General features: G+C 25.1%; 1 protein-coding gene across 3 annotated transcripts; it reads right to left on the reverse strand.

The window, feature by feature from the left end:
• Positions 1-1,547: 1,547 nt before the first annotated feature.
• Positions 1,548-23,674, reverse strand: LOC145840142 (synaptotagmin-like protein 4). 3 transcript variants are annotated; one of them, XM_082947285.1, is made up of 17 exons: positions 23,534-23,674; positions 23,105-23,268; positions 22,044-22,073; positions 20,396-20,550; positions 19,929-19,975; positions 19,142-19,197; positions 13,830-13,937; positions 13,253-13,402; positions 10,895-11,011; positions 8,454-8,513; positions 6,898-6,947; positions 5,962-6,146; positions 5,334-5,435; positions 4,188-4,434; positions 3,723-3,823; positions 2,891-3,108; positions 1,548-2,281 (listed from the first exon to the last, which is right to left on the reverse strand). In XM_082947285.1, exons 1-17 carry the CDS (start codon positions 23,641-23,643, stop codon positions 2,145-2,147), a joined length of 2,037 nt encoding a protein of 678 aa, XP_082803411.1. In that variant the 5' UTR covers positions 23,644-23,674; the 3' UTR covers positions 1,548-2,144. The 3 variants fall into 3 exon arrangements, with proteins under 3 accessions (XP_082803411.1, XP_082803412.1, XP_082803413.1); XM_082947286.1 differs by lacking the exon at positions 22,044-22,073; XM_082947287.1 differs by lacking the exons at positions 10,895-11,011; positions 13,253-13,402; positions 13,830-13,937.
• Between the last annotated feature and the right edge of the window lie 1,270 nt (positions 23,675-24,944).

The raw sequence follows: 24,944 nt of genomic DNA on the forward strand, positions 1-24,944 counted from the left end.
ACTTTTTGTTTTAATTTTATAAACTTTTAGGCAAGTTCTTTGAATATTATAGCTATGTTTTTGAAGTAAATACTATCTATTTTTAAACTTTTTTTCGATAATTTAGTCTATGTATAAATCTATGAATCATCATCGCTAACTATAAATCGTTGTAAAGTTTACTTCTGCTACATATTATTATTTTTTTAATGTTAATAACTAACATCAAAATTTAACTATTACGAATAAACATTTTGAGTGTTAATGTAATAACTCTATGCTTTTGTAAATATCTAGTTGAATTTTTTTGACAGTTTTATTTATACTTGTTTACTCAAAGTAATTGGTTTTTAAAATAAAATGTAAGCTTTTTACTTAAACAGCTGTAAAACCAAATATATAGTTTAGCATTTGCTGTGTAAACATCATGTCTAAAAACACAATTTAATACTATAAATAATTAAAAATATTTGTAATGTTAAAATTTGACTGCTATAAATAAGACAAGTACTTTTATAAACTCTTAATTAAGTTTAGCTTTATTTTTTTTTAATAAGCACATCCTATTAAATAATACTTTTAATTAATTAATTCTGTTAAATCATACTTTTCCAATATGAAACCTAAAATTTTTAATTATAAAGAAATAAAACGTTTATTACATACTAAAAAGAAGTAATTTAAGAATGAATATAATAGCTATGAAAACATAAGTTTAACTTCTTAAACCTTTTTCAATATAACAAATATTTTTAATTGAAAACTTGTATATGTTAAATCAAATACTAGTGACAATATGAAATAAAATTATTTTAATTAAAAATCGATTTGTCTTAGGGGAATGATTGAAAATGATAAGGTGTAACGTAACTTTTAATATTAATTTTTTTAAATACTTTGAGTTGTTTGATTTGTTCTCTAAATTATTTTGCATATACAATTAGTAACTGTAGTTTTAACTGTTATTTTAGGTTTACTGTGGTGAAGAATTTAAGCAACTTTTTTAAATATTATAACTTGTTAAGATATATTTGTACTATAAAACAGTTTTTATTTTTCTTAAGTTTTTTTTAAAGTGTTTAACAAAATTAACTTTTTACTGAGCTATCGACGAAAAAAAAAACTTTTAATTATAATTTATAAAAAAGTCACATTACTATTCGTTGCAAATAAAAAAGTTACTGAGAAAGTAGTCTAGTTTTTTAATAATGCTACCGAATAGATAGATCTTAAATACATACAATTTTAATTTATATTTTCAAATTAATTTGTAACAGCAAGTTGTTCTTTCAAAGTGTTTATTGTGCAAATAACATAAATATATTTTAATGATAAATAAAAAAATCATTGCCAAAAATGTTTAAAATATTTTCGTAGTTTTAAAAATCTACAAAACAAAATATTCTGAATACGTAGATAGCTAATGAAAAAAATAATTGTTACAAATAAAGTTAGATGTCATCAAAGAAAAAATCTAAAACTGATTATTGTGCATTTAATTTAAACTGTCTGTTGTTAAAAACTTTATTAGAATCATAAAATATGTAAACCTATTAGATAATGCAAGCAAAATTTAACCTTCTGAGTAAATATAATTTAAAAATCAAAACATATCACACCAAGTTTTTATCGACACAAAAATAAGCTATCTTTGTAAGCAAAAATAATAAAATTTAAGCAAACATGACATTTTTACATTGTTTAAGAAAATTCAAGCATGGCACTAAACACGGAAGACAAAAATACTAAATTTTTTAGAGCAAATTAAAGCATTTAATCAAACTATTAGAGCAATAAAATAATAATTTCAAGGCCGTTTGGTACCAAGTTGTTTCTTTGTTTTATTTAAATTAAAGAGTTATAAATGTAGATAAAGTTATAACTATAAACTTTTAACGTTTTAAAATTTTGATTTGCCTAAATTTATCTTTGTTAAAAAATTCATTGAATTTTTTACAGCTTTTTATCAATCTAAGACCCTTTATAAAGGCTGCTAAAATAGTGCGTTATTTTATCACAAAAAGCTAAAAGTATTTGAAAAAAATTGTTAAAACTACATAATTTTAGTTTGTTTCTGTTAAATAAAAAGTTAAGCAATTTCATATCCCTCAATTACAAAAAAAAAAAAATATGTTTATTTACATTTATTCAAAATTATTTTATATTTATTTGGTAGGAGGAAGTTTTCTGAGATCTAGCTGACCCTCTATCCATGTGTTGGGAGTCTGAAGACATCCATCCCAAAGTGATCTCTCGCTGATATTTGAATCCATCCATTCCACCGGCTCGTTCAAACTCATTCCTGTTGAAAGAAGTATTTCTATTAATTAAACATTTTAAACTGACTGATTTTAAAAATGATCATTTATTCTTGTGAAATAAAAAGAATAATTAGTATTGTAAATTTTTATTCTATTTCTAATAAGTTATTAATAAATGATAAACTTCACCACACCACCATCAACTACAGCATCTGAGACAACCTACGACAGTTTTCGTACTTATTTCGATCAGGTTTCGTTAAATGCCTGCGTCCTAATAAGGACGAAACCGGTCGTAGGTTGTCTCGGATGCTGTTGTTGGTGGTCGTGTGGTGAAGTTCTTTATTTCAATTGATGGAGCGAAACATCTCAATTTTGTTGATAGTGGCCTAAATAAATACCGGTTAATATATTATCATAAGTTGTTTTCATTTAACTCTATTTATTCATCCCGACATGATATAAAATAACATTTTAGTTGGTATTTATTTACTTATTAAAGTATTTAGAATACTGTGTAAAATGTTCCAAAAATAAACTGGCTTGATTATTTATTTGAGAAGCTTCAATATTTCTAGTCGTAGCAAGAACTTTTTAAAGCAGTTTTTTATTAATAATAAAATAATAAATTAAATAAGTATTTATCTGACCTGATCCACTACCGATCCTGACCCCTCCGATCAACTTGTGCTTGCCGATTTTTGATTGGTGGAAACACCTGAGCTCGAGGCACCGGTGCTTCAGGTCGCTCACCTGGACGTTCGTGTAGCTGAACAGGTGGTCGAATGTGACGTCACTGTTGTCGCTCTGTGACGTCACCACCGGCGATTTCTGCTTCGTCTGTCGGTGGTGGTCCGGCAGGAAGTAACTGGAAATATATTAATTTCAGCATTATACTTTACAGACATACAACTTGTGTATTTTACAACTTAAAGATTTCGTAGAAATTATTAGGTGGGTGTTGCGAATGGTGTTTAAATCATTTGATAACTTTATGGGTTTTGCAACTGCAACAATACATTTAGATTCAATGTTTTGTATAAAAAATTTATTAAGAAAACTTTAACATGAAACTACCTATAAGGTAATTGAAAAACTGATAAAATTGGTTTGATAAAATTTTATTTGCTTAAAAAAGTTTGTTTAAAACAGTTGTTGCATTTAGGCAAGTAAAATAAAAGGTACACCTAACTCTCAATCAAAAGAATCTAAAAAGGGTATAATTTTAAGTTTAAGGTATAATTTAGTGAATATTTATTATTTTAAGCATAACTATTTAATTTAGCTTAAACTTTTTAGTATAAACAATAAAACTTTTGAAAAAGATGAGAAACAGTTATTGTTAAAAAATTTTTTAAAAAGCTATTTAAATTTTACTCCTAAAATTTTCAAAGTACTTTTAATTTAGGCTATTCTTACTAGAATTAACTTATGTCTTAAATGTTTTCTTAACACATAATAACAGTAAAAAAGAAAGCTCACCCTTTAATAAATATATTACAGGGGTTTTTGTTTTGATTTGGAACATTTTTGATTTTTTTAATCACTGCATCAAGTTGGCCTACATCTGAATCGGTCAGAACCTGTAAATAAGTTAAAATAAATATTTCAAATTAAAAACGGTTTTAAAAGATCTATATATATATTTTGTATTTATTCTTTCAAAAATTTATTTTACAAACTAAGTTTCGGTCAAAGACCTCGTCAGTGCTTAATATATATCAGAACTATATATATGTTTAAATTTTTTATACAAAAGTTCTTTTTTGAAATTAAATAGATCTTAGTGTAATATTTAAAAAACGATTTTAGAACACACTTATAATAATTTTGAAAACTTTATTTAAAAATCAAAACTTTAAAGTATAAGAAACTGATTATTTATTTCAAAACATAAAAAAATTATGACTTAATTTAAAACACACATTAATATAAAAAAAAACTTACATTTCTGGAAGTTTCGCACTGAAACCTCATGGTGATTTCAATCTCCCCATAGTAATCGCTCATCCACCCTTGGGAGCCAACTTGGTTTTCTTCCATTTTGGGCATCAACTCGTACTTAGCAGGTCCTTCTTCCTGGTCGAGCATGTGGATGTTGGCTTCGCCGAGGAACGTGTTGATTCCGACCTTGTCGTGCCAGACCGCCACATTCAACACCCGAGTCTCCAACTCAGATCGACTTATTTTGTACCTGAGAGATTTTTAATTTTAACTTGAGAGTTGTTAATGATATTTTACTATGTAATTTAATTGTCATGAATCTAGTATTAAAAATTAAATGTATGGAACTTGGTTCAGATAAAATAAGAACTCCGATCGACTTATTTTGTACCTGAAAGAACATCAAGTTGAAAGATATTTATATGTCTAAAATTAAAGCAAAAAATTAACAAAAAAATGAGAACTTTTAGTTATTTTGTACCGGGTAACTTTTAAGTAGAAATTTTTTTTGTGTTTGTTTAATCTAAATAATATGTTATAAAGAAGTGAGTATTTTTTGTTATTTTGTACCTGAGAGTTGAAATATTGAAGTTTTTATTTATTCAAATAAAACATAAACAACAAAAAAATATTTTTTTATTTCTAAAACAAGCCTATTGAGTTTAAAGTGTCAGTGCGTGATTTTTAACTGTGCCAGAAATATTAAAAGTTTATAAAGTTTTTAAACTAGAGGGTGAAACTTTATCAAGTGACTGAAAATGTTTTTAGAACAAACCTATTGTGTTTGAAATTTCAATGTGCGACTTGGTTAAAAAAGTTATTATTGGTCAACAAATTATTGTTTTGAAAAGTCTTAATTGAAATTAAATAACTTTGTTTTCTGTAAATGGAAAAAGTAGTTTTTATTGTTGTATTTTACATCAAATGAAATTTTTAAAAACATTTAATTTTAAATGATACAATGAAATATAAACATATAAAACGAAGTACTTGATACTTTTAAATGTTTTGTATAAATGTTAACCATTCTACAATTACAAAGCATGTTTTTATCAAGTGTCAATGTTATATTTTACTTTTATAAATAATCGTGTTATGACAGTACTAGCACTACTTTATAACAAACTGTATCAACAAAATATAAAATACTTCAAAGTTTCATTGTATACTGGATCGCAAGTCTTCTTTTTAACTTTTGTTTTCTTTTTTGAAGCTTTCGCTTTGTCCGGTAAAAGATAAGTTTTCACATATCTGCAAATAAATTGATGTTAAAAAAACTGTTTACAAAACAATTGAAAAAACAGGGTTATATATATTAAAACATTGCAAGCTTTGAACAAATTTTTAAAACAAAATTGTTTGAAATTAAACTTGTGTTTATGATTAAAAAAAAAAACTTTAAATTTGTAAAAAACTAATTAAAAATATCAATATTGATAAAAAACATAATATTAAAAATACTGCTTCAAATTTTTAAAAACAAAGTTCGTGCACATTTAATATCTATCATCTAAAACAAAAAAAATATATCAAAAAATACATTTACTAATAAAAATGTGTGTAAATTTAAAAAGTATTAACTTTAAAAATTTAATTTTTTATGTATGAAAGCAACTAAGCTATACAAGTAAAAATAATGAATTTTTTTATGTTCTAAAAACTGTACCAAAATATTCATTTTTACTACAAAACATTTGAAAAATCACAAACTTAAAATCAAACTATTGCAAAAACTTAAAATCAAACTACAAAAAAAAAATTAATGAATTTAACTAACGGAGTAGGAGGTTTTCCATCAACCATTGAAAGATCGCTGCAATCGACAATATTTACTAACAATGTTGATTTCTTATCGTCATACTTCAACCCTACATTCACATCTCCAGTCACAACCGAAACACAACTCGAAAATAACCCGCTTTTCTGCGATGCTAGACTCAACATTGAAGTTGATTTCTTCTGCTTGATTATTATTAATAATATTTACAAAATATTTTATATAGCTCCTTTGAGATGCTAGACTCAACATTGATGTCGATTTCTTCTATTTGATTATAGTTTATATTATTTACTAAATATTTTATATCGCTTTTCTGAGATGCTAGACTCAACATTGAAGTCGATTTCTTCTGCTTGATTGTTGTTAATATAATTTGCAAAATTATTTTATATCGCTTTTCTGAGATGCTACACTCAATATTAAAGTCGATTTCTTTTGTTATATAAATATTTTCATGGCATTTTTGCTTGCAAGTTTTTATATTGAAATTGATTTTTTGATATATGTTATTCGAAAACTTTCATACCATAACTAATAATTGGAAACTGAATATTTTCATACTATAATTTTTTTGTAATACAGAACTAAGCAAAAAATTTCACATGTATTGTTAATATCTAATGTTTCTTTAACTATTTTTAGCTAGTTAAACTTTAGAGTAGTCTAATTTTCATAGCCACTGTTGTTAAAGATACACTTTAATTTCTTAAAAAGAGTATATTTTAACTTTTGATATTTTTATCAAATATATTATCAATTAAAATTATCTACTTCTAGTTTTGAAATTATCAAACAATCCATATATTATAATGGTTTAATAAATTCTGATAAAATATTGTGTGTTAAAAAAAATAAAACTTTTAACCATGGGCAATACAAATAGTAAATAAAATCTATTTATCATACTTATGGTTTAATTATAATAAAACTAACAGGTTTGAGGTAATTTAAACTTTGTGTACTTCCCAAATGCTTCTTCGGAGCTACAAAAAATAGGTTGACATAAATAATCAATATGAACTTTTTGTTATAAGTTTTATATTTTTGAATTAAAAAGTATTTTAAAATACTAAAAGTATGTATTTTATAACTTATATAATTCAAAACTTTTTTATTAACAACTGAACTTTAGAAAGAAAACTTAATATAAATACTTAACTAGAATTTAAATGATAGTAAACTAATATTCAAAAAAAAGTTGTGTTTTTTTTTGGAAAAATTATAAAGCTAAGCATGAATTACCACCAAAGCTACTCTAAGTAAACAACTAAAGATATATAAAAGAAAAATACTTGAAAAAATATCTCACCTTGACGAATTGTAAAGAATTCTTTAAATCGCAGAAACAAGCAGCAATAAAAAGCACCCCACATTTAAACATTTAAAATAAAAACATTTAAACATGCTTTTTATTTCAACTACACTTAACAGCCAACAATACAAACAAAAGTTTTAAAAGCAATTTAAATAAAAATTAGAAAAAAAATTGGTAAGAAGACATATGGCTAAAACATGCGTAAAAAATTTAAAAGGGAATAAATTGGCTAATGTGTACTAAAAATAAGTTTTTATGCATTCGAGATAAAATGCATAAACAACAAACAGTTGGAAAATGACAAAAAGTGCATAGAAAGCTAAAATGAAACTGCATATATTAATAGAAAAAGGCAAGAAAGTAAAAATACTATACTTCTATATGTAAAAACTATTTTTTGATATTTATTTTCTCGTTCAGCGCACTGATCAGCATCTTAATCTTTTCCCCGTCCAACCCATTCTGCGAAAAGTCCAAATCGTCACCATCGGTGCTTCCCCCTTCCGAATGGCGGGAAACTTGGAAGAGGCAGAGAGTGCCGTCTCGCATCTCGCAGATCGTCCATTTTTCCAGATCCCGCTCCAGCTCCTTCAAGCTGCTCCTGCTCTCCACCAGCTGCGCCAGATCCCCGAACCTCTCCACCAGCAGGGAGGAGGTGACGCCCCGGAGGAGGACGGAGGATCCGCTGGGTGGCAGGAGGGAGGGGCGGAGGTCGCTGAGCAGGGAAGAGAACGGAGAAGGGGGGTTCCCTGTTTTGAGAGCTTTTAGTGTTGCGGAGGCTAAGCTGCATGCTCATGCTTTATGTTATTACTTTTTTACTTTTGTTTTGATTAGTTTTTTTAACTTTTACTTTATCTTTTAGTTTTTTAATACCCTAAAAAAATTCCTTGGTAAAAAAAAATGAAAATTAAATTTCGTATTTACATTTTTCATTTCTTTATTTTCATAAGAGAAATGTTTTTTTTTACTTTACCTTATATTTAAGATGTTTTTTAATTTAATATGATAAAAATATTAGTAGTTTAACTAAAGTTTGACTTTTTTCTACAAAAACTAAACATTTTACTGCTAACAAATAGTTTTTAATTTTTAATGAGCATCTTTTTAAGTCATGCAGCTACCACTAATGTTGCTACCACAAAAATATGCATTTTTATTTTTATTGTTTTCAAACCTGATTTATTGTTTTCCACTCTCAAGAAGTCCAGAGATCCCGAAAGCTGGTCTATCTTGGCTGAAATGTGGTAAAAATAAAATAATTTTAATTTTAAAATGTATGATATTTATTATTTTTCACACGTTTGCGACTCGTAGATTTCTTTTTCTAACTTTTTTCTGCCTTTCTAATAAAACTGTGGTCTAAACATGCCTCTCTTTTCTATCTGGTGACAAACTTAAATATCAGCAATTAAATAATAATGAAACAATTATTGCAGCATAATATTAAAACAAACAAGTTGAAGTGAACAATAAAGAGTAAAATGAAATAAAAATAAAGTTATATTGGTGAGAAACTAAAAAAAGAAAGGTATGAAGTATATTACAAGAAAAAGTTAAAATAATATTATTAAAGTTATTTGTTTTCAAAAAATTTTTGTGGTAATTTCGGTCTTTGACGACGACTTTTTGAAAGTCGAACTTTTACTCCTGATTTTCCTGAAAAATATTTTAATTGGTTAGATATATTAAAAAGATTAGTAGATTTAAAGTTACTCGTTTACAATATATGTTGATGTTTTTACTTTATCAGGCTACTGTCGACACAAGTCTAAATTAAGTAACTTTTTTGTTAATAAAAGTTAATAACTACTTAAAGTTGATAGCTTTTACAACTTAACTTAACTTGAAGTAATCAAATAGTTTAAAATAATAAATTCTGTTTATATGAAAACAATTTTTCTCAAAAGTAAAAGAAATTAAATAAACAGCTGTTTAATAAATCAGTTTATAGAGAAAAAAAGTAAAAGAAAATCTAATATTATATGAACTTACTTGCTCTTTTTATAAAACTATTCTTGTCTAAATTTTCTAGATTTGTATCTTGGTCGGCGTAAGAATTATTCTCTATAATTTCAAAATAATTACATTTTAGTGTAACCTATTTTAGTTTTTGTTAAAAATCTTTACTCAAAGTTTTGAATAATTGACATGCTTATTTTTTATTCGATTCGTTTCAAGTGTTTAGTTTAAGTGAATGATGAAAAATTTATGTCTTTTTATTGGTTTCAAATTATTTAAAAATAAATAAATATTTGAAACATAATTTCATGGGTGTCATTTTACCAATTTTTTGAAACTTCATGAGTAGAAACTGTTATTTTATCTTATTTTAGAAAATAGCTGTTTAATTTACAAAAGCTTCAACTTACAATGTTTTTAACTTTTAAACTAGTTGTATTTTCATTTAAAAAAACACTAAAAACTTTAAATGCTAAAGTTTACTGAGATAAAAACACCTTTTAATAACTTAACTTAACTATTTATGATTTTTACATTGAATTTAAACTTTTCTACAAATTTTTACTGCAAAGTTTTTTACACTGACGTTATTTCTTAAATAAATTACTTTATCAATCTTTGTATAAGCTAACACATAACTTTTTTCCAAAACTTTCATCAGTTTACTAATTAAGAAAAATAATATTAAAAATGACTAGCTAACACCATTTAAGTATAAAATTTAAGTTTATGCGGTTTATAGCACATAACAAATTACTTGTTATGTATACAGAAAACTTGTGGCTTTAATACTTTTCACAACATTAAAATTGACTTTATCGTTATATAAATGTGTAAGAATTATATGAACTTATGTAATATTATTTTCATTATGTTAACTTGGTTATAAAATTATTCAGAAAGTTTTCAGTATTTTATTTTATGTTAGTAGTTAGTCATTCATGCTTACAAATAAATTTATTTTAGTTAATTTTTAAATCGTGCATTTAAAGTAGTTGATAAAAACACTTCTTGAATTTTTTAACAATACTATTTTTAATGATAATTTAATCTCTAAACACTAAACTTTTATTTAGATTTCTTAAGTTTTTTTAATTGTTTTTACTTATACAAAAACAGCTAACCTCTAAACAATTTTAAATGTAGAATTTCCAACTTTTGTAGATGTTCAGATTAATTCGAAAAAATTCCTTAAAATTGTCAAACTACTGCGACAAGAAAAAACAACATCTTTACACGAGTCAAGAAAATTTAGCATGAAATTGGTGTGTAGCGAATTAAAAAATAACATTAAGTTTACAAGAAAAAACAAATAATCCACGAATCAAATAAAAATGTTAAGGCAGACCAGAGATAAAATTAGTGATGAATAATTCAGAATGACCGAGCTGAAAACTTTGAATAATAAATAGAAACAGAAAAAAAGCTTTTAATTTCTTCACGGTTATTCGACACAGCACAAAAAATTATAATAAAAAAAGTAAAAAAGTTGAAAATTAAAAACTCACAGCGAACATAAATACAGTGTCACAATCATTAAGTAAAAAAAAAAACTTTTAGAAAAAAAAGAACAAAATTAAAACAACAATTTTTTTTTTGTGGACAAACTAATTTAGTGCATGCTAATTGGTTGATTTAGTCGCCATAGAAACTAACTTGCCGCGCCGGAACTGGGTTGCTCAACAACTGCAATTTCAACTGTGGGACTTTCCGGAACTACTTCCGGTTCTTCTGCTATGTCTTCCAATGGAGCAGCTACAATAATTGGTTCAACTGAAAGAAAATACCAATATATGAAATGAAAAAACATAAACATGAAAAAACAAAATATATACGCTTGTCCGAAAATATGATTCATTTTAATCAAATGAAAAGATACAAACTTTGTTGAACAAACAATAAAATAAAAATGTAAAAATAGTTATCTTAAAAAAAAAAAGTAAGATTAGAGAGTAACCTTTGTATAATGTACTAATTAAAAACTAAAAATTACATACAAAAATTTAAAATACATATTAAACAACTTAAACTATTTATCACATTCACACCTAGGAACTAAGTGTTTTGTATAAAATAATTTTGCTTAATTAAAATTTAAGGTTCAAATTTAAACTATTCGGTTATATATGTTTTATGAAAATAAATCATATTTTATTATATTAGGTAAAAAATAATAAGTAATAAATTATAAAACATTTTTTCAGCCTATAATTCATTTTATTAATACCAAAACAGTAAACTTTAAATTAACCAAAAACTTTATTATTTCAATCCATCATGTTAATTTTGAGAGTTTGAAATAAGTCTACTTTGTGGTATTTAATTGAAATTTATAATGTATAAAATCAAATTAAAGAGCTTTTGACTTATTACTTTTGACAACATTGAAACTCTTAAAAATTATTACAACTAGTGAAATTTTTCTTATATTCATATTTAAAACTAATAAATAAGTTTAAAATAGTTTGCGTGATAAAAACTTAAACTTTAAATTTAAGTTTTAATAGTATAACTTTTACTAGTGTATAAGTCATATTTTCTTATATTTGGTAAAAAATTTATTGGCAAACTTTAAAACTTTTAATTAGTAAACAGCTGTAAACTTATATGTTTTAAAATAAAGCAAAAAATATAAATTAAATCCATCATGTGAAGTAATAAACTTCAAAATAAATCTTCTTTGTGGTATTTATTTGAAATTTATAATGTATCATGGCAAAATTAAAAGGTTTTGATTTATTATATTTGACAACACTTAATTTATAAAAAGAAACTATAATAAGTGTAAAGCAAGAAATATAATGTATAATAGTTAACACTAAATAGTGTAAGAAAGCAATTTGCAAAGCTTTTAATTTACTACTTACAATCTTAATTTATATTGTAAAAATAAATTACAATATGCCACAATAAAATTAGTATAATTTTGAACAAAATGATATAAAATAGTTAACACTCAATTAAACCCGTATAAGGAAGTGATAATTTATTTATATGAAAATGTTGCCAGTATGTTAAACACGAGATTTTATTAAAGATCGATACAAACCTCGAACACCGTACTTCAAAGAAAATTTGTCATTTTTGTGATACGACACTTTTTTCGAAGTAATACTTATAATGTGCTGATATTTTAAAGTTTGTGAGTGGTTATATATAAAAAAAACTTTTTTTGAGGTCTTAAAGCAAAGCTTTCAAAAACACTTTATAAGTATTTAGAATACAAAAAATTCGACAGCTTTTTCGAAGTATTACTTTTAATTCTGATGTTCTAAGTTTTGAGTATTTAACATTATTTTGAGATGCTAAGTAATAAAATAAAACTATTTAAAATATTGCAGTATTATTTAAAGTGCAAAAATTGTGAAGCTTCAGATAACTTCAGTTTTTTAATGTTTAGACAAGAAAAAATAGGGAAATTTTCAAGTTGTATATAATGGTAAAACACTTGAAAACTTGTGAGTGTTTGTATAACTTTAATTTTTTATATGAGACATAGCAGTTACGTAACTTCCTTAGCATAAGCATCAATTGCAACTTAAAATCAAATCAGTTTGCATGAAAAATAACATAAAGTTTTTCAACATGAAAACTTTTGATGTATATTTCTAATAAAGTTTTAATTTCAATCGAAAATTAGATCAGTTTGCATGAAATACAAAATTAAAAATATCTTAAATTAAATGTTTGATGTACATTTCCAAGAAGTTTTAATTGCAATTTACTACACTTAAGTTTTAGACCTTTTTTGCATTGACTTCATACTAAATAATTGATTTTTAACAATTTGTCATATTGAATCGTAAATGTAAAATATTATGTATGTTTAAATAAACAAACCATCTAATATTAACTCAATTTTTGAAAGTTTTGTAAGGCTACTTTGACATCCCGTGTAACTTGATACAAACTTCTTTATAATAATAATAATTTAAAAAGATTTAATCTTTTTTTTATCGTTTAAGATAATCAAAATAAACATTTTATAATATTTTTCAAACTAATTTTATTAACCTGTGACAGTAGCTTCTTCATTTTCTTCAATTTTTTCTTCAATAATTTCCAGAATATTTTCGTTTGTTTCTTCCGTTATTATGACGTCATCATTGTTACCTTCTATTATTTCGACAACTTCTGCAATTTTCTCTTCAACAGCACTTTCACCTGTTAAATTCATCATCAATTTAAAGTGAATTAAAAATGTGCTTAAATAAAGTAGGAGCACAGAAATCACATAAAAATTTAAAATGTAAGTTAGGAAAAATATTTTTAAATCTCTGAACAATTCTTAAAAACTAATTACTAAGGTAAAAAGAAATAATAAAGTTTTATAATACCTTCTATAAAGAGCTTTAAGCCCACCTAGTTAGTTGATACTACGATAAATATAATAAATTATCCTCTATCTTATAAATTTTAAATAACAATGTTAGTTTTTCAAATAACTTAGACTTTGTTAACTTTATAAAAGTATCAGGATTTCACGTAAGTTAAACATTTTTATGTATCAAGTTGTATTGGTGATTTTTTATAATAAATACAGCTTTAAATAATTGATTAGCTAATTTTAAACTTCAATAAAAAAACAAACTTTCTGATTCTGAAGATTGAGGTTTTTCAGGTAAAATTTCAGAAGTTTCTTCAATTAAATCAGGTTTTTCAGGAATAACTTCAGGAGTTTCTTCTACTGGATCAGGTTCTAACACAATATTAATAAATAACTAATAAGCTGGATACAGTGTAACATTGTAACTATAAAAAAGTTAGCTGATTATTTGAAATTGTGCATGCATTAAATGATTACTTTTGCGTTTTAAATTAGTTAAAAATAGATTAATGGCTGATTTTGTAAAAACTTAGGCCAAACATACAAACTAATATTTTGCTGTATGTACTATTGCTCAAACAGTTTTTGAATACACTGTTACACTATAAGTATTACTAATATTTAAACTTTGCTATATCAAAAGTTAGATTTAATGGTCATGTTTTTTTGTGAACTTTTAAAAACATTTAAGTAATTAGAACGATAAAAAATACAACTAAAGTTACGTTATTATTCAAGTTTTTTTTATCTTAATTGGCAGAATAATTTAAAAATTGAAAAAGATTTATAAAGTTACACAAAACTTACAATAAAAAAAAAACTTTTTAATTTTATGATATTAATAATTTTTTAATTAAGAAATTTTAGCCAATCTAAAAAATAAAAGCTCTTTAATAAGATGCTAAAAATCAAGTAAGTGAAAATTAAATAAATTAAATCAAAACTTGGCTGTGGGAAAAATGTGTTTAAATTAGGGCATGACCGAGGTTTATAAATATTTAAAACTTTGCATAATATTTACGTGCACATATCAGTTATCTTTAAAAAAGTTTAAGTTTCTCTTATTAATATTTCAACAATTACCCCACCTCTAACCTTCCTAATTAAAAATTTAAAAAATACCTTACTTCCTTACTTCAGATCTTTCTAATTAATATTTTAACAATTACCCTACTTTAAAATCTATTTATTGATTTACCTTGAAATTCTCTTGCTTAATAAAGCCACCATTATAGATGATCTAGATCTTTTGCAACTTATTTCTATTGCCTTTGTTTTAAATTTTTTTTTTACTTTTTAAAAATAAACTTTATATACATTTTTTATACATACCAAAATAAAGAGTAAAAAGGTAATTTAATTTATACTATTTAATTATTGTTTTTTATTTTCATACACACATACATATACAAGTAAGTTACTTTTATTTGATCTCATATTATAAATTTAACGAAAAAGTATGCGACGACCCAAAACAAAAACATTCAAGTTGCAATTGTGGCAGCAGTGATTACAATACAGCATGCAAATTACAAATGCAATACGATTCATGATTTATTATTATGCTGATTATAGTCCAAAGTAACAGGATAAACGTTGAATGAAAAGTATATGAGTGAAAATAAAATCAACTTAAAGGGCATATTTTAAAGCGCACCGTTTAAAATGCGGTCTTCAGGAACTTTTTCCTTTGAAATTTCATCTTTCTCACTTTCTTTCAAAGAGGTTAAGGTCAATAAGCTTGATTTAAACTTTTCTTTAGCAGGTGAGTCTAAATCAAAACTACTTTCACTATTCTGCTCATTTGTTGCACAATAGTTGTAGGGACCTTCCACGACAAACTCTTTGATGTCTTCCGCGCAAACTGTGTCTTCATCTGAGGAGATAAGACTGCCCACTAGTGTCACCGAATCCAGGTAATTGATGTCTTCGTTCAAGCTGACGTCATCAGTGAAATCAACCGCATTGCTTTCGAAACCTTCATCAAAGTTACTCACTTCTATACTTGGAACAACCTTGTTATCAGCATCAACTGTTTTCTCGACTAGTGTGTTGGTGTTTATATCCTCATCTAGACCGCCTGAACTTTTTTCTAATGTCAATTTTTCTTTTTCATCCTCAAGGTCTGTGCATTTGTCAGCACTTTCACAATTTTGAGGCTTTCTGACAGACTCAACAGAAGCTTTTTCTGCTAAAGATTTTTCTACATTTCGCGTAAATTCACAATCTTTTATATTTTCAATCAAATTATTTTCTAACGTGCTGCCTACTACAGAAGCGTGTTCAATTAAATTGCAAACAGAATTATCACAAACTTTAGCGTTGTCATGCGCGGAAGCATTTTTGTTACCTGGCAACGAACCGTCGTCGCTTGATGTTGAGCTTGAGTCGCCACTAGATGATGAACTTAGGTTGTCACTAGAACTAGATGATGAAGATGAGTTCCTTTCAGATTTTTTGTCATTATCAGGGATTGCTTGATTGTTAATGAAATTTTTAACTTCAGGAGTGTCTTGTTGTAGTTCTGTAAAAACATTTTCAGCAGAATCTGACATATTGTTATGGTTTTCTTGTGAGTTTATTGTCTCATTGAGTTCTACTTTTTCAATTTGTACTTTGTTTAGTACGTTGTTGTCAGACTTTTGTTTAACTATAACAACTGTTCTTTCATACTGCTGCAAAGGTTGATCATTTGAAGATGTTGAACTTTCAGATGAACTATCATTTATCACTTCGTTCTTTCGTTTAATGTCATAACTGTAGTCAATAACAGATGTGCTAGTGTCTTCATGTTGATACTTTTCAAGCAAATCAGAAGATACTTCATTTTGTTCATCATCCACAAATGAGTTATCAATAACTTCTGGTGTTAGAGGTTTATCATGTTTCAGTATGGTTTCTGTGGAGATTTCTTTTTTCCCTGGAGATAAACTTTCGATAGAACTAGACGAGTTGCCACTAGAATTTTCTGAACTACTTTCACACTTGACATACTCATAAACTCTTTCTTCGATATTATTTTCAGGTAACTTAACCTCAACCTTGTTATGCTCAGACTCTTTTTCGTTATCAACTAGTTGTACATCAACATTTTTAACTTTATCTTCAAAAATTTCAGTATTTAACTCATGCTTAACAAAACTTTCAGATTTCACAGAACTTTTGTCAGACTCATCACTGGATTTAATAGAAATCACATCAGCAGAAGTATATTGGTCTGACATTTCAGAATCATTATCAAACTTGTCTCCACTATTAGTTTTATCACAATTAGAAGAAACGTTTTCTACATCAACATCATTATTGTACAAATTCTGCTCATCAGTATTTTGAATTAATTCACTATCTGATGTGCTACTACTATTTGTAGCAGAATATTTTACGGGAATTAAACTAGAAGTTGTTGGCTGTTTATCAGGTATGTCTGGAATTTTATCAACATTGAAATAATTCTTTTTTAAATCGACATCATTAATGGAAAACTTCACATCCCGGCCACTAGTTTCAATAATATCGGTTTCGTTAACTTTTCCAACATCGTTTTTAGGTTTAGTGTTGCTCAGAGATGAATTCAAGACAGCCTTTAGTTCAATCAACTTCTTACATTCAGCTTCATTTGAATTTTTTTCACTTCTGTTCGAGCTTTCACTGGAAGACACGGAACTCAAACTACTGGAGCTTGAGCTACTTGCCACATATAATTTCGTATGCAAATTTTCCAAGCTTTTTCGCGGTAAAATGGCTTGAATACTTTTTTCGCTTTTTACTCCACCCGTGTTAATTCCGTCTTCTTTTCCAAGCCAGCCGTTTACTAATCACAAATTTCTACGTTAAAACTATTTAATGATGCACTACAATTCGTTAAAACACGACAAAAATTATCTTTTAAAGAGACAAAACGCAGCCACAGCAAACAAATAAACATTTAAATATTTTACAACAATAAAAAGCGATGTTATAAACAAACAAACATATTTCATTTTAAAATTAGTTAAAATGCAGTTAGTGATGAGAGTTAGTGTTTGGATGCATTCTATCAACTCACCTCTCAACATTGAAGTTCATTGTGACGTCATAGTTCGTGAATAATCAGCGAATGACAGCTCGTCTCTTCTCGCTGTGTTTACTTATTTTCCTTCTAACCTCAACATCTGCCTTGCTTTCTGACTAATAACTTTTTCTAGCTGTCTGTCGCTCAACTAGCTGCCACGAGTCGCTCGTATAATGCACGCGCGTGAAAACTTGCATTAAAAATGCATACCGGTTCGTGTTAGGATGAATTAGCAAGCTTAAACATGTTTACAAGCTTCTGCAGTAAAAAACTGTTTCATTTCAACTGGTAAACATTATTAATATATTTACTATCAAGTTTAGCTTACCAACTTTCGAATTTAAAGTATAAGTCAAGGTGGCTATTGTGTTAACATGTTTAATAGTTAAAATTTTACTGACTTTATACAAGTATTGTATCACAAAACTATTAATACCTTGAGAAATTTTAAAAACTAAAGAAACGAAACCAATCAATATTTAATGAATCTAGTGCAACTTTAATGTTTATATGTATTAAATTTTTTGTATTAAAACTAAAATAAGTAAATTGATCAAAACACACACTTTTCAAACGAAAATTCAAAAAGAAAGTGCAAACTTAAACAAGCAAATGTTTTTATTTTTTATTAAATTTAGAATAGCTTAATTTACACATAACTTTTTGAATTACTTTTTTCTTCAAAGTTAAAAAAATACGCCTACAAAAAGTTTATTTTTATTCCTTAAAGCCTGAAGCTCGCCTAAAAGACCGGAATTAGTTTAAAACGTCACAAAACAAAAACAAACTTTAAGTAAACAATCTTTTACCTTTTCAAATTTTAATTTGTTTAGTCTAAGTTTTTGACCTAAAGCATAAATAAATTGTTGTTGCAGCAATAAAATATAAATTATTAAAATATATGTAGATTTTATTTAAATTACATATTTTAAATTATAAATAAATCTCTTCATTTTATAAAGCTTACTTCTCAGTAAACATATTGCTATTAGTAACTTTGTATTATTTTTTGTGGCAGAAAAAATGCGAATTTTTCACACATTGGCCAACTTTCATACACATTGTAAATACAAGCTCAAGCGAAAAGCCAGCAAATTTCAACTTTCTTCCCCTTATATTAACAATAAGACGCCCCATTCGCAAACAAATATTACTTTATTGAGGTTATAAATATTAAAATGTCATTTGAATTATTCGCACAATGTGGCTGAATTTTGTCTGTTAGATTTATTGTTCATATTTAATTTTATTGCTGACACATGTTTTGGTTTTTATTAGAAATTGTGGTAAAATATAATGAGAAATTACCAACTTACTGAAATTTATATTTTTTAATTAATTAATAAAAATAAACTTTAAGTACCATTCTAATTTACTTAAAAAAATCATTAAGCTATATTTAAAACATTTGAAGTTGTTCCTATACTAAAAATACTACTTTAACTTTTCAATATGTTTAAAGGATATGTTGCTTTAATTAAGTATTTTCTATTATAAATAAAAATATGTTAGTAAAACAATATACCTTTATCTAAAGTAGTAACTGGGGTTTCATCTACATTGACTTCAGGTGCAACTTGACTAAAAAAATTTTTGTTTTATCAACTCAAGTTTAATTTGTTAGTTATTTGTATTTGTACAAGAAAAAAAGTAAGTTAAAGCTATTTTTAGGTAAGCATAAAATCAAATAGCTTTAATTTTGAAAATTATTGCATTAAGTACTGTATTTTTATACTTTAATATATAAATAAATTTAAATAGGGTTGTAAATGATATAAAACACTATGGCTAAATCAAACAGTTTAATAAACTTTCTTAAACTGAAAGCAAACATACTACTCAATTTAATGTGTACTTAAGTTGGTATTTAAATGTTAAAACTTGAAGAAAACAATTTTTGTTTGTTTTGAGACAAACCTACTTCATAAACATTTTAAAACTAGAAGCGTGTTTGAGTTTTGTTTAACTAATAAGTTTTAAGAAACTTTATTCATAATGAATTAAAAATGCAGTACCAAAATTTAAAACATTTGTTGAAAACTTTGTTAAAAACTACTGTGAAAAAGTTGTTTTTTAATTTCTTAAAATACTCTGTTAACAGTTTAAAATGTTATATAGTACTTTTTTGAACTTGATTTATGTGTAATCTATCAAAGTTTAAATTTAAATCTAGTACTTTTTTTAAGTATATCATTTGTATATTTGTCTTAATTGAAAAAATATCAGATGAATGTTGTAAATTATTTGTGAAGACAAAAGTGCAGCGTACTTTTTTAAATGTTGAACACTTATTTATTTGTTTTTAAACTCACTCAATTATTTCTTTTTCTTCTGGTTTTTCTTCTTTGATGTTTTGATCCTAATAAAATATAATACGAAATAAGAAACTAGTTTTTATTTTGTTAACATAACTACTTGAAAGAAAATCTTTATTTACAGTTCTCATCAATACCCATAAAAAGTTTTAAAGTACTAGTTGTTGAAGCTACTAAAAGAACTAAGAAATTCATTTATATTCTAACATTATTTTATTATTAGTATTTTTAAATCAAAAATATACACTTATTTAATCATTCTCTCATATATTTATTAACAATTTACATATATATTTATAAAATAAACATTTAATTTACATTTTTTATTAGTACTCATGTAACCTCAAGAAATAAAGCTGTTGAAGATTGTAAAAACAATTAAGAACATACATGTTATTTTTATTTACAATAAAATTAATATCATCATTTTAATTATTTTTCATAAATTAGAAAACAAAACTTACATCTTCCTGAACTGAGGGCAGTGTGATTGAGGAGGAGTGACTTGGAGGGGCCAGCCTACTGTCACTGGAGTTCTGTCTTTGGGGAGTTTTTGAGGGACTTACCCTTTGATTTGGAGTTATGGCAGGAGTTATGCTCGAAAGATCGACTCTGGAACCTGGTTGGTTTAAAACATTATCATATTGTGTAAAGAAAGGGTTGGCAGCTTCTAAAACTATTGGTGGGATATTTGTTAGAAAAACATTTTCTGCTGAGTCATTATTTTTGTGGGAAAAGTTAGCTAACAAACATTTTATAAAAAAGCAAAATTTTAAAAGCAATATTTTGATAAATTAACTGAAATAAATTTGAAATGTGGCCCATGGGTGTTCTGTGTAAGGTGTTCTATGTTTATAACTTAAAAGGAGCCCAATAATTTTAATTGAATTATATTAGAAAGTGTTTTGAAAATAAGAGTTTTTACATTTAAACTGATAATGACATTTTAAAATGAGTTTAATAATTTAAATAAACAATTTTGATCAGGGACATCAGTTTTTAAAATAAAAGTTCTATAAGTTTATTATTATAGAGTTTTTTCTGTTTATCAGTAATTATGCATCTTAACACAACAAATATAAGTTAAAGAGTTTCAGTTTAAACTTAATTCACCCTTTTTATTAGTTTAGAAAATTACATTTTCAAATTTAAATCACCTACATTGTTATAATTACTATAATTTGCAAAATTAATTCAGTAAACTTTTTTGTGCATGCAAAAACTATTTAAAATTTATTGTTTTAAATACAAAGAAATGTACAACTAATTTTTAATAAAAGTAATTTATAAGTTTGTTAGGAAAATAAATTATTACTTTTCAAAATTAGACTTTAACAGCATTTTTCAGTGTTAAAATCTTTAAATATACATGTACTTATTTATGCTCTATATACTCTAAAAATTGTGCAATAATATTTGTTTATTACTAAGATTTTTTTTAACTTATTTACATTATTATTTTCAATATCTAAGCAACTTATACATTATAAAGTAGTTATAAAAATGATAACCAACTTAAATCACTGAACAATTACCTTAAATTAAGTATTTTGTAATTCATTTGTAAGTTGAACAATAAAAAATTTCAACTTATATACAAGGAAGGAGACAAACTATTAGAATTTTATTTAAGAGATTAAAAATTCTATTTGAATAAATTAAATTAACAACAGACAAATCTAGAGTCAAGAAAATCAGAAGTGAAACCTTATTCAGTTTTGATAATCTGTTGAAATAAACTTAGTACAACTAATTAAAACTGTATAGTAGTTATAATGTCTTATTTAAAACAATTAAAGTTCATCTTTAACTATTTAACAAGGTTCACAAACTGAATAATAACAAGTATATATTTATTTTTAATTTATGTTCATTTAATTAAATGGTATATTGAAATAGTGCAATGCTTTTTAAAGGACATAAATTAAATAATTATTAGTAATAACAATAAGTTTTTAGTATCTTTAACTAAATTAAGCTATTGTTAGTTTACTATCAAGTATTTATATAAGCAGTGCTTATACAGGCTCATGCAAAAATTAAAAATTAAATTTGATTGTATCCCCAACAATTACCAAATTAATTATTTATCATTCTTTTCATGTAACTAACCAGAAGTTGAACTATTTTCATCTGAAACATCTAAAACAAAACCAGTTTAATTTACATTTACAAAGTGAACATTATAAAATGATTGCAGTTAATAATTAAAAATTGATTAAAATTTAAATGTCTTAATTGCTTTTCTATAACAAACTTAAAATATGAAAGCATTATAGGTATGTACATATATAAAAATCAAGTTTTTTTTTTGCTACGTAGATATATTTATAGCATTTATTTAAAGATCCTAAAATTTATAAAAGAATACTTACTAAAAATTGACAGTTATCAAACTAATTGCTGATTAAAGTAATTAATAATTCAAAGATGATAACTTAAAATTTTTACTTTTATTTTTTAGCTTATTTTATATACAATATAAAGTCTTAAATTTCCCTGATTGTTAACACTTAATAAAATATTAGAAAAATATGTAAAAAACATGTTGTAAAAGCTACTTCTTTGTATTAACAAACTTTAAAATTTAAGTTTCAAAACTAATTTTAATATTAGAACAATACAAACAAAAGTTTTACTTGAGTATATTTTTTTTGTTTTTTATTTTAATTTCATTTTGATATGTTTAAAAGTTAAAAAAAATATAGCTCATGGACAATTTTAAATCGAAGATACTAAGTATTGATTAAAATTTTAGATGTAAATTACTGATTTACTTAACATTTTTGTTTCAATATTTTTAATTGTTCTATTACCATTCAAAGTTTTGTTAATTCTCAAAACAATTAATTAAAAAAGTAATGATTTCAATTATCCAATATTTTCCTCTAAATCTACAAACTTATATTTATCCGATAAATTTGTTTTTTAGTTTATAAATGATTAAAAAGTACCAGTGTTTCAGATACTGAAAGACTTTTTTTTCCAAACAATTCGTAGAATGTTTAATCAAACACTTATAGCTTTCGGCTATGAAAACTACAACATATACAACAATTAGTTTAATTTTGCATGTAAGTAACTAGTGTTTAAATATTTATTTCAGGTGTCAAATACACAATATACATAATAAACATAAAAAGAATGTTGTTAAAAAATAAATAGTTTATTACCTCTTCTAGACTTAGAAAATCTAATTGACTGTCGAACTGTATCAACGCCTCTCTTTCTAAATTTTGACTTCAACTGCAGATCAATGAACCACTGTCCTGATCTCATTCGAATCTTCTTCAAAATTATTGGGTTTTTCGTCTTCTGAGCTTTGTTTTTCAGCCTCCTAAACAAAAACATTTTGTATGACTATATTTTTAGTTTATAACAATACAAGTTACTAATTTCTGCTAAATACAAACTAAATAATTTAGTGAAAACTATTTTATATAAACCATCTTTTTAATTGTCAGAATTTACATGATAACCAACATAAAACTTAAATATTAAAATAAGTAAAAAATATTTTTGTCAGAATATATTGAACAGAATAAAGTTAAAAAATACAATAAAGTTAAAATATACTTAATACTACTAGAACTAATACAAACTCAAGGCGTTGTTCCTCTTTCTTTTGTATTTGGGCATCTCTCTCAAGTACTGCCTGCACTCTCCTCCTTTCCTTATCTGATAAATACGACAAATCCAACTCCGACTCCATGGTTCATGAACTAGTATGTTTTCATTATATCTAAATTATATTTGTATATTGAAAACATTACAAAAATTAGCAAGTTTATCAATTAGTTCGAATAAGTTTTGAAATTTTGTTATTTTTTGCAATTGTTTTGTTTAATAAGAAAAAAAAAAGTAGCTTAAGATAAGAATGTCTTGTTAGCTATGAGCTAATACTTTTTTTTACTTTTTATCGACATAGCTTTTCTTACGCATTGAATCTTTTAACTTTTTATAAATAGCATGTTATTTCAAAACTACTTATTCATTATAAATAAAGTAAGGCCTTATTTCAACCATAAAAACTTTATAACAATATTTAAATGTAAAAAAGTACAAAAAATAACTTTACAAAAAAAAACATTAAAACAATAACTAACTATAAATAGTTATAAAATTGAGTACTTCTAACTAATCAAAAGAAGTTGTAAGTAAATTTATCAAACTTGTTTGTCAAACTACTAATATTATGAAAATTCCTATGTAAGGAATTTTTTAAACATTACTTGTATATATATGATTTATTTTTCATAAGTCATATAATAATGTGAAAAATATGTTGTATATGCCTATAGTTTTCAACAAATTGTAAAAGGTTTATGTTCTTAGAGTAATTTTACTATACATAACATATGCTTAATAAAAATACATTAAGTAATTTAAACTTTTAGTACAGATCATGTTTACTTTTAGCAAGTTAAATGCAAGTGTATTTAAAAATATCTTTTTTGTAACAAACCAAAAACAAAAAAACACTTAATGACAAAAGAAGTTAAAAAGACTTAATTATTTATTTGATAAATGGAATATAAAGAATTGAATTCAATGCAAATGTCCATTTTTTAACATTGTGTTATTATATGCAGCTTGGTGAACTTCAACAAACAACATATTTTTAACTGAAAAAAAAATTGAACATAGTTAATATTAGTATTTGATAGTAATTGTTAAAGATTTTTAATGTTTTGAAAAAAAAAAATTATAAATTTCTCAATATTACTTAAGATAAATTTTTGAAACTTGAAGAATGTTCCTGAAATATATTCAACAAATAAACCAACAGATTTTAAAGTATTTAACATTAAAAAAGACAAACATTTTACTATCATTATAACAAATACTTTAACATTTAACATTAGGAAAAGAACAATTGAACATAGTTAATGTTAGTATTTGATAGTAAGTTTTAAAGATTTTAATGTTTTAAATAAAGAAAAATTATAAATTTCTCAATGTTATTTAAGATGAATCCTTAATTAACTTGAACAATGTTCCTGAAATATACTC

Source organism: Thalia democratica, chromosome 7 (genome assembly GCF_965202585.1).
Source record: "Thalia democratica chromosome 7, ktThaDemo2.hap1.1, whole genome shotgun sequence".
NCBI classification, from domain to species: Eukaryota; Metazoa; Chordata; class Thaliacea; order Salpida; family Salpidae; genus Thalia; species Thalia democratica.

What these genes read in the sequence shown, in the direction of transcription:
- LOC145840142 (XM_082947285.1), bottom strand. Translation starts at nt 23,643, where the DNA reads ATGGAGTCGGAGTTGGATTTGTCGTATTTATCAGATAAGGAAAGGAGG. An exon ending in TGAAAATAGTTCAACTTCTG is followed by an intron (nt 20,551 to 22,043) that starts GTTAGTTACATG and finishes TAAACCAACCAG; the next exon opens with GTTCCAGAGTCGATCTTTCG. An exon ending in GTATACAATGAAACTTTGAA is followed by an intron (nt 4,435 to 5,333) that starts GTATTTTATATT and finishes AAAATCTCTCAG; the next exon opens with GTACAAAATAAGTCGATCTG.